We start from the raw sequence: 10,922 nt of genomic DNA on the forward strand, positions 1-10,922 counted from the left end.
ATTCTATAAATATAACAAGAACAAGTGTACATAATTCACAAAACAAAAAACACACAAATTTTCTACACTAAAGAGATTATACAGTTGACATATATAGCTGAGGATATATGGCACCACCTCCAACGCCGCCCGTCGTAGCGCCGCTAGTAAAACTAGTGGTGAGAGTGCTTACTTTCATTTGCTTGCTCATAGGACTCATCATCCTCACCACCAACACCGCCTCCATTTTCATCAACTTTGCGGAATTTAAGATCCGTTTCCAGGATGTTAAAGCCTATAGGTATAAATCTTCATACTTTTTTTTTTTGCTAAATATAAATCTTCATACTTGTGTTTAGTATTTTCGGATGGATCCTAGCTAGTTTAAATAAAATAACACACAACAAATTAATACGTAATTATTTAAATACATTGTCATCCAAAAAAAGTCTGTGACAGCGGGTACAATCCTAGTTTTACGTATTTAGTGATGAATTATATATATTGATCAGGTACATGCTTGCGACTATTGTAATTGGCATCGCGTATACTCTCATGCAAACTGCACTCACCGTCTATGAAGCAACCAGAGGAAACCGCATTGGTGGCCAAGGCTTCCTTCTCTTCGACTTTTACGGTGACAAGGTATTCACACCGAGAACTTCAGATTTCAGCACAAAAAGATAAATATATCCAAAATTAATTAATTGAGAATTAATGCAAACATAATTAATTCAAATCTGTGCAAATGTGCAGTTTATATCGCTGTTGCTGGCAACGGGCACCGGTGCAGGGTTCGGCGTGACAGTAGACTTGAAAGATCAGTATGGCGCAATAACTTCGGGCTACGACAAGTTTTTTGACAAGGGTTATGCTGTTTCTAGCATGCTTCTCATTGCAGTTCTCTTCTCGGCTGTTTCTTCTATTTTCTCATCTTTATCGCTGCCTAAGAGAGCTTAGTTCCGTTAGTGAGTCTTGTGTTAATTCATCGTTGTATTTAGATTTGAATACGATAAGTTTCTGTAATTTAGATCATTTGCAGTTGTTGTACTTCCAAGATTATTCATTGTAGTATTTTATATTCATTGTATTCATTGTAATTGTTGTATTATGTTGTCATGCAGCAAGAGTTCATAATCTCGAATAAATATATCTTCACGCAAGACTAGCTATTATGGTAGTTTATATGAAAACTGAAATGAAATTCCCTTGGTAAATAATGTTCATGCGATTCATCTCACTATTACAATTTACAAAGGTCACAATTACTAAAAATTTGGAGAAATTAAGGATTCTCTGATTTGATGATATCGGTCCTCACAAAATGGGTGATCTTCTGTATATCCATGCCGAGAACTGAATCCAGAATCAGTTTTTTCCCTTGCATAGTCCGGTATGAATCTGTAACCTTCGGAAAATTCTGGTAAATTTTGTACTCTTTCGTCGAAAAAATATCTGTTGTTTGGGTCGTCCTTGTTGTTTTGGGAAGTATTGTAATGTGAATTGCATCTTCCGTATTGTTTAGAGTTTGAATCTGCGGAAATAGAACGCTGGCAAAAACTTCCTGAACCTTTTATCCCACTTGTTATCTTTCGAGCTTTATCCCTCTCTTGTTTAAGATATGACTCGTCTTTAAGCAGCTTCAGTATTCTCTCAGATTTGTTTCGGACACTTAATCCCCAGTTGAACCTGCATCACAAGTTAACATGCATTACTGCCACAAGAATACTGCATATATGCGTTGACCATGTTGACGGGACCATCATGATGTGGTGGCCTGGTGGGCCCCACAAAGCTGACTTGTCAATGATGCATGTGTGAGTCTCGACCCACGTGTCATTAACATATGATGACTTCTTGATAGATAATATTTTTAATAAATAAGTATATGTGGTTGTACTGAGACTCTAAACTCAACCTCTTATTACCGAGAGAAAAGAGATATCCAGCAAAATACAGTGCTAGAAACTCAACCTCTTGTTATCGAGAGAAGGAAAGTATTTATTAGAATATAAGACTTGAACTGAATAACCTCTTGTTATCGAGAGAAGAGAGGTATCCACTAAAATACGCTAGTTGAAACTCAACCTCTTGTTACCGAGAGAAGAGAGGTATCCACTAGAATACACCGTAATGGATCATCTATGAAATAATCGCAATTTGTGACATTAGCTAATAGAAATACTCACCCTTTCTCATCAACAAATTTGAGGCTTCCCATCTCCCAAATAATGTCTTTATCCTGCTGAAAATCCTCTGCAACTCTCTTGGGACCATGCGTTAGAAGTCCCTCCAGCAAAATAAGCGCCTTATATGAACACTGCCACTGCTTTTTGTCGTACATCCACAGCCTGCTAGCACAAAAAAAATTCAATCAACTTTTGTGATCCTTCTCTAAATTAATTATTCTTTTCACAAGCTAAAAAGCAGCATAAACCTCTTATGCAGAACGTCCACAATTCTCCAGTACTCATCAACTTCAAACGCTGCACGCGACAAGAATCTGACAGTTCTACTATCCAATGTCATCAAACTTCCATCCGTAGCCTCTTCCGTCAGACTTCAACAGAACATGCACATGTTAACAGAAATAAAAATTGATAAAATTCGATACAGAAAAAAGAATTTAACATACATTTCTGCAGGTGTAACATCAGTGAAGGCGAGCCTGGCGACCTTGATCTGTTCTTTGAAGAAGAAAGAAGTCTTTCTCTTGAATTCATGTAAGGAAGGACTAGCCATTGCTTGAATTCTTGTAGAACTTCAGAGAAATACTTATGAGAACGTATAAGAAGCTATGATCTGTTAAGAATGCATGTTAAGTAAATATGGATGCTTAATTATGTATAAATTTAATAATAATCAGATAATGCAAGTTCAACTGCTCCATTACCTTTAGGCTTTAACTAATTTTACCAACTACATTCTCTAAGTGGATTTGCATATGCAATGAGCTAGACGCGACCTGATAGAGACAAATTAATGGTTATTGCATTCTTTTCCTTATCAAACAATTTTTTTAATTAAATTCGATGATCAATTTCTAACTTCTGGTCTGCATTTTCCATTTAGTACTATATATGAAATGCATACAAGTAGAGGTTGACAAATAGTAGAAGTTAAGATACTGACTAGCATTTGAACAAATTAAAAACTAAACAAAATTACATCAGACACTTTGTGTATATTCATGAGATAAATCTAATAATTTTGTGATGGATTCTTGTGGATACAGATCAAATGGCAACACAACTGACAAATGGAGGTCGAAAGCCACTTTGAAGTGCATTGGGAACTTGTTTTTGTTTAATTTCAAAACAGGTACCAAATTTTGAAGTCCAAAAATACCAAACAGGACCAAGATTTTTTGGCTTTCAATAGAATTTCGCCGTGCCTAAATTCTGATCAATCCTGTTGTGATCTTGTAACATTCTAGCCCTCTCATCTCACATGCTTGCAAGAGTCTCCTTTCTTTTCTCCAAAGCTTGAGAGTTCATATACCAAAACACCCACATCGAAAACAAGGTTCCAATCAGCACCCATGTCACCAAAAGATTCCTCCACCAGCTTTTTCGAAATCTCTTTAGACTAAAATACTCAAAATAGAAATTATAAATCTTATAAGCCCTGATCTTAGTGCCTACGTTCATTGTTATAAGAAAATGTTAATTAGCTTCTTAACATCCGCACTGTAGAGCCAGCTAGACCTGTCAATTCGTTCATATGGTATACTTATATGTCGTGTACTCAAAGACCAAATATAAAACCGACCCATTTAGGGTTCGTGTACTTTCGTGTCATATTCGTGCGTGTTTCGTGCCGTTCTCGGGCGTGTTTCGTGTAAAATTGAATATAAATATAAATAAATATTCGTGTGTCGTATACTTTTTCGTGTCGTGTATTCAAATACCAAATATAAAACCGATCCATTTAGGGTTCGTGTACTTTCATGTTGTTCTCGTGCGTGCATGTTTCGTGCCGTTCTCGTGCGTGTTTCGTGTAAAATTGAATATAAATACAGATAAATATATTGACTTAAATCTAAGATTGAGATCAATTTGCATGTTTTAAATTTGAGGATATGCATCCATTTGAAAGACCAAATGTCTATATATAGTGTGAAATGATTGTCGGAGCCTGTCAAACAATGGCCTAATTAAATGGGCTATTTGCTTTTGGGTCATTATCATAATCTAAGACGGTTGCCAGAGCAATTGGGTGATATGAAATGGCTAAAGGAGCTTGATTCACGCCGCAATTGAGGAACTGCCAGATTCAATTACTCAGCTCAAGGAGTTGGTTCCAATGAATTTGGATGGTTGCAAGATGCTTAGAAAGCTACCACAGCAGATTGGAAATATGAAAGGCTTAATTAAGGACATTTCTTGCGAGTTGTAGTGCAGTTGAACAACTTCCAGATTCGTTTGTAGGCCTCGTTAATTTGGAGAGACTGGAACTGAGCTGCCGCAGAAACCTTGGGAATCTTCCAAATATCATATGGAAGCTCCAGTTGCTTCAAGTACTAAATCTGGGGCACTGTTCAAAGCTGGAGCGATTGCCTGAGCAATTGGAGATGATGCAATGCTTAGAAAAGCTTAAAGCAAATGGAACGGCAATTGAAGAAGTACTAGATTCTATTGGGCTACTTAATTAGTAGGTTAAGGCTGTTGAATTTGTCTTATTGCCGTAAGCTAAAATAACTGCCAAGTAATGTGTGGAATGGTGCATCACTTGAAAAATTAATTCTTCCCCGAGAGGACATCGATAGAATTAATTTGCCTGATGCAGTGAAAGATACAAAGTTGGTTTCGTTAACTTTGAACTGTAATATAAGATTATGGTTGCCTACGATTCTAAGTTTTCCTTCGTTGAAAAAGTTATTCATCTGCGATGAGACTGAGAATTTATCTTCAACCAATCCTTTCGGTCTCTCTGGGCTTTACAACCTACAAGTTCTCGAATTCTCTGGTTGTGCAATTTTTGGTTCATCGTTTCTGGAACATCGTCTTAATATAACACACTTATGCCTATCTAACCATGCAACACTGGTACATCTACCCGATTTATCAAGCTTGAAACAGTTGAAGAAGTTTCATATATTCCATCACATCAGCCTTGAATCACTTCCTCATCATCTTCAAACACTTACAGTTTATTATTGCCCAAGCTTAAAGAACTCTCAAACATGTCATTTTTGAAGGAATTGAGTTATTTGAATTTTGGTAGCTGCAGCAATCAGAAATCATTTAGTACCGAAAGAGTCCCCTGCAGGTATGTTTCCGTTTGATCTCCCTCCCTCCCTCTGTCCCAAAATGATACACAATCACACTTCTATAAATCCAACTACATTCTTTCATGTCACAGGTAATCAAAAAATGCCTCCGTTTATACGAAGCTGAGGCACCAAAGATGGTAAATTGGTTGAGCTACGAAAGCAGTGGGCATACGATCTCTTTTGGTACATCCCACCACTATTGGGAGATAACTTATTAGGTCTTGCGCTCTCGATTGATTTATCATGCAGAGAGCTGGTTCCTCATTTGAGCATTAGAGCTGCACTCATAAAACAAATGGTACAACAAAGTGCTGTGTGATCCCTTTACACTGTAATGGACCTCAAGTATATTCACTGGTGCAATGCTTAAGTGGAGATGAAATCTCAATAAGAAGTGGAGATGCATATAGAGTTGATGCACCAGAAGTAATTTATTATGTACAATTGAAGGTGAAGATGTACGTTGTTCATGTGATACCAAAAACACTCTCCACCCCTGATTTTTGCTCTGTTTTAAGCAACTTGATTAACTGATGTTTTACATCTTTACAAAGTATTTGATTTTATCTCTCAGTCAGTTCAATATATTTTACTATATATTACAAATATTTCAAATAAGTCTCTGTTTACGTTGCTTCATGTTTAACATTTTTCTTTTGATAATTTCCTTTTTTCGACTTATATTTCAATTTTAGAAGCTACCATGTTACTATAAGAGTAGTAATTATTGACGCACAGAACCGAAATTGGAATCTGCAGACACATATATCATTTATGAAACAAATTCGAATAAGACAAATTTAGAACCTATCAAAATAGAGGAGAAAATTTCTAAAAGTAAAATTTCATTTATTATAATAGAATATATACAATATTGTTTACGTAGGAATAGAATCCTAAAATTAAATATGATCAAATCTGAATATATCGAATGATGATAAATATAGTTTCACAGTGAAGGCACTCGCAGAATCTTTACTACTTCACATCGTTACTATGCCTTCAAAGATGATAATGCTCTTGAAAAAGGCCTAATAAATATGTAGTTATTTCTGGGGATTGGCATCCACCCCGTCCGGCTCGACCCCAATTCGACCCACGCCCCGTTCGAGTCGGGGATTCGAAGAATTTTCGGGTCGGGGCGAGGAATGAGGAAAATGTTATAAAAAATTTGGAGATCAGAGCAGCAGGGTCGGGGATTCGTGTCTCCCCACCCCGATCGCCGACTCCAATTATATATATATATATATATATATATATATATATATATATATATATATATATATATATATATATATATATATATATATATAATATATTTATATATATTATATTAAATAAATTATTAAAATTAGATATCTTTTCTAATCTTATTAAAATTAAAAAAATAATCTTTATTTTTAATAATCGATTAATATATTGTAATATAATATATTTTATAATTTTAAAATTGTCGTTATTTATATTTTAAATTAGTTTTAATATGATTTGATGTTAAAAATATGAGATGATATCATTTTATTAGTGTATTATGAGTTAGTAGTTTTATTAGTGTATTATGAGTTATTATATTGTATTATGAGTTATTATAAATTATAAAATTATTTTTTTTTTTGATTAAAAACTAAAATGCGAATTCCCGCAGGGATCCCCGTTCCTCGTTCGGGGCAGGAATGGGGAAGGAAAAGAATCCCCGTTCGGGGTTCGGGACGGGATCGTGGATAACTATCAAATTCGGGGATCGGGAGGGGATAGCTATCCCCGACCCCGAAATGCCACACGTCCATCCCTATTATCTCTCATAGCTATGCTCATTCACCCTGGTACCTCAATGAGCTTGTTGAGATCCTTAGACGCTAGAAAACGGTTTATTTAACCTAAGCTAAACGACTCAAATTACGTTTAAATTAAATTTTTGAAGCAATTAAATAAATAGAAAATTCATATTTATTTAGTACTTATAATCTCATTTTTTTCATTTTTAGTAATAAATAAATTATACTCTCTTTATCCGGGCGAATTCTTTATATTGGGGTTGGATACGGAGATAAAAAAAATGTATAAAGTAGTATAAAGAATAAGAAAAGTGGAGAAAAATTGGGAATCATGAAAAAGTATGGGTTGGATTGAGTTTTATATTATTAAATTTTATTATTTTGTGAAAATTTTGTAATGTAAAAAAATGAAAGAGACGTTCAACAAAAAAAATCGTAAAGAATGCAGCGGGAGTCTTTTTTCCAACTCCGAATGGGTCGGGGTCCAATTCTGAGTGTGCAACCCTCTAAAGCGCCAAAATAGATGGTAATGCATGAAAGCTTGGTGTTTTTAACTCAACAATTACTACCAGGCTACTGCCATTTTGATGATGAACTCATTTTTCTTTACATTAATAAGAATGCTCACTTCATTACTTCCTTCACATACCTCCAATTAATGTCATTAACTTGTACTCATTTCCTTTTCTGCTAAATGTGATTATTAATATTAACAATTAATAAAACAAAAATGACTTGAAACTTCCAGGCTCAACGTGTTGTTGACATAACATACAAATGGAATAGATATAAATTTTTCAGTCCCATTTTTTGAAATTGTACCAAGGCAGCTAGCTCTCACTTAAGTCCTCTCTCTGCATAAATACAATTGTGTTATGTGTATGCAAACATCAGACACAGTACTGAAAAGATTCCTATAATAAATAGTAATAAAAGCCTCATATAACCGAAATGCTTCAAGAAATGAAATGCTCTGCCACTGGTTTGGTGGCACAGTATAATCTGATCATGGGAGTTACGCTTGTCTCATTAATACTCCCTTCTTATCGCTTTGCTTTTGCTTTATCTATCTCTTTCTACGTGCTTCCTCTTCAATTTTATTTTCTTTTACTGCTTTACCACAGATAACGCGTTCTTTGCATGTCTGTATTATTGTTTTCTCATGTGCGAACAAATTTATGTCCTTTCCGGTGTTCTAAAAATCGGCCTCGACCGAGTAATTCTTACGAGAGGTTGTACCGATTATAATATGGATAATAGTCCTGGACAATCGATTATTAGCGACATATCATTAGTGATGAAAAATAAATAATAAAAATATTAGGACAGATGATTTTTCCGCTGAAAGATAATGTAAATCCTCCTGCTTACATAAAAAAACTATAATTAATGTCTTTCGGCGGAAAAAGCATGTTGATAGTATGATGCATCATATGCATGGTATTAATTTTTCGATAAGATCTGATTCTTGAATTCTACAACAATGATACCTGCAGCAACATTTTAGCTACTTAACTTTAAGAATGAACTATAAATTTACAGTAATTTGACTATACGAAATGACTTGTGTTGATTTTGGTGTTTGGAATATTTTGAAAGAGAAAAAAAAGAGGGAAAAATATAGGTGAAGTTGTGCAGAGGTAAGTTGGGGGTTATAAATGCATCTCCTGCCAAAGCTTACTACCATCTTCTTAAATATCACTAGCCCTAGACAATATTCTCACAACACTCTCTCCCCTCTCTAATACTTCCTCTCCATTCTTTCGAAAAACTCCACATATATCAGTAGCAATGGGTGTTTTTCATTCTTGAAGAGTTGGTGTTTGATGCTAGCTAATACATGTTCATACTTGTGACACATATACTATGATATTGGCCGGGCTCACTCAGATGCGCACATATGCACTTGAATAGTTATGAACGGTGAGTCTGATTGAGCCGCGCCAATATCTTAGTTTTGTTTCATTCAAACTTCCGGAAACTCATCACTAGGTTAATTGCGTTATCTATGTATATATATTTGTTAATATTTACCAATCAGTTATATTTGATTGGTTTATAGTTCTTACAAACAATCACCTCTATTTTCTAGTTAACAAGAATATTGGTTTTTCAGAGACTGGAAAATGAATGACCCTTAATTTTCATTGCGAGATGTCCGCACAAATTTCATTATATTCTCTCGTATTTTGATATCTACTTTTCCAAACATCACATTATGCTAATTACAATCAATAGGAAAATAGAAGACGGACATCTGCATTGTACAACACCAGTTGCTCCTCTATATGATAGTTCATCAGCTTTGATTTATGTCTCAATTAGTCTTACAAAAATTTTCAGCATTCTGGCGCCCGTGTCCAGCGTCTAGCGTCCGGTCATCTGATTATGCAGCAACTTGAAAGTGCTGGTTAGAGGATCAGGGTGGAAATGTCAGGTGGTGGTTAATGTGACAAGGTATCGGCTGCGGTTATGGTAAAAATATAATGCTAAATAACATTATACACTTCACTCCAAGGAAACAGGACAAAACCGACCGTGCAAAAGAAATACCGAAGTGTAAATGCTACTACACAAAAATTTACACTTGTATCATTGAGCTTCTAGCCTTCGATCCTACTCGAAGGGTTCATTATAGATGCAAATCGAGTAGGGTTAATATTAATACTAGTGAAGCATAGGTATATAAGTGAGGCTAAAATCTCAGCTTTCACTCCAAAAAATTTCTTCTTTTTTTTTTTGCTAAATAAAATTTTCTTTTCTTTTTCTTCCAACTTAAATTTATTAAGGATAAATTAGGAGAAGATTAATATGATAGTCCTCTTGAAGTTGCTTTTGTATATTCAAATTTAAGAAATTATTATTATTTTTACTATTACAAACGACATCTGGTATCTTTATACTGAACTAGAATATGGGGCCGTAAACTTGCTTCTCTCAAGTCTCATCTGCATGGGCTAATTCCTTAGAAGTAAAAATAATTTTACCTGTTGTCACAAAAAAATTACGTACCTTCAAAAAGAGTGAATTTGAACGTTCTGTTTTCTCAAAATATTTTTCGCAACTGCTTTATAATTCTTTAAATACCGTCAAAAACAATTTGTGTATGTGAGTAAGTATGTTAATTTTTGAAAAAAGTAGGAAAATTACATCATTTTCCAGCTCTAACTTGTTTTTATCAATGTGATAATCGATTTAAAGCAATATAAATATATTTATATCCGATGATAATTTTTAAAATTAGATTATTATATATAGCAAATAGAAACAACATGCAATTGTTAGAAATTGGAAATGTAAAAGTTGTTTACTTTGTGTGCAGTGGGAAAATCATAATCTAAAAATCGAGATCGGCTATATTATTGTGTTAACGTGGTCTTCTGCCTGCAAAGGACAGTGGCTAATTTGTAGCATTCAATAAGGCGTGTTCGTAAATTACAGAAACGATTACATATTATGTGTGAACATCAGACTATTATTGCGCAAAGTCATGTAAACAGCCAAACTATCATCGATGATTGTATATTCATTATGTTACACTTCCCTTGACAGGTCATAAGCACAGTACTGTTTTTGATTCTTTTGTCGATTGCTTCTCGTATCAAAAATCGAACCGAACCGAGAGATCGAAGTATACGCATGTTTTAAAGACGAAGCCAAAAATGGTCCGGTCTGTCTTCGGATGACAAGTCTATTATTCTTGGATGTCAATGCTTTTGTTCTGATTTCTGTCTTGGTCCACCCCCGAATTCAAGCGGTTAGACCTTACGAAATCGACATTATGCGAAAAAGAATCTGAATTTAACCAACTGTGATAACATGAGTTTCCTCTTGAGGGTAAAACTAGAAATCAGTGATTTCGCTTGCAATGTACTCCCTCCGTCACCCTCATT

At 34.8% G+C, this 10,922-nt stretch overlaps 2 protein-coding genes across 2 annotated transcripts; one reads left to right on the forward strand and one right to left on the reverse strand.

Moving 5' to 3' along the window:
• On the forward strand, positions 1 to 1,090 carry LOC108198810 (CASP-like protein PIMP1). The gene is made up of 3 exons (XM_017366589.2): positions 1 to 280; positions 492 to 624; positions 736 to 1,090. Exons 1-3 carry the CDS (start codon positions 108 to 110, stop codon positions 937 to 939), a joined length of 510 nt encoding a protein of 169 aa, XP_017222078.1. The 5' UTR covers positions 1 to 107; the 3' UTR covers positions 940 to 1,090.
• Positions 1,091 to 1,160: 70 nt separating this feature from the next.
• Positions 1,161 to 2,799, reverse strand: LOC108198809 (uncharacterized). The gene is made up of 4 exons (XM_017366587.2): positions 2,615 to 2,799; positions 2,417 to 2,539; positions 2,169 to 2,330; positions 1,161 to 1,668 (listed from the first exon to the last, which is right to left on the reverse strand). Exons 1-4 carry the CDS (start codon positions 2,719 to 2,721, stop codon positions 1,248 to 1,250), a joined length of 813 nt encoding a protein of 270 aa, XP_017222076.1. The 5' UTR covers positions 2,722 to 2,799; the 3' UTR covers positions 1,161 to 1,247.
• Between the last annotated feature and the right edge of the window lie 8,123 nt (positions 2,800 to 10,922).

The sequence above is a fragment of the Daucus carota genome, chromosome 8 (assembly GCF_001625215.2).
Source record: "Daucus carota subsp. sativus chromosome 8, DH1 v3.0, whole genome shotgun sequence".
Classification (NCBI taxonomy): domain Eukaryota; kingdom Viridiplantae; phylum Streptophyta; class Magnoliopsida; order Apiales; family Apiaceae; genus Daucus; species Daucus carota.

Coding starts and splice junctions, on each gene's coding strand:
- LOC108198810 (XM_017366589.2), top strand. CDS start 108: ATGGCACCACCTCCAACGCCGCCCGTCGTAGCGCCGCTAGTAAAACTA. Junction 281..491: donor CAGGATGTTAAAGCCTATAG/GTATAAATCTTC, acceptor TATATTGATCAG/GTACATGCTTGCGACTATTG. Junction 625..735: donor TCGACTTTTACGGTGACAAG/GTATTCACACCG, acceptor GCAAATGTGCAG/TTTATATCGCTGTTGCTGGC.
- LOC108198809 (XM_017366587.2), bottom strand. CDS start 2,721: ATGGCTAGTCCTTCCTTACATGAATTCAAGAGAAAGACTTCTTTCTTC. Junction 2,540..2,614: donor GATGTTACACCTGCAGAAAT/GTATGTTAAATT, acceptor GTTCTGTTGAAG/TCTGACGGAAGAGGCTACGG. Junction 1,669..2,168: donor AAATTTGTTGATGAGAAAGG/GTGAGTATTTCT, acceptor CTTGTGATGCAG/GTTCAACTGGGGATTAAGTG.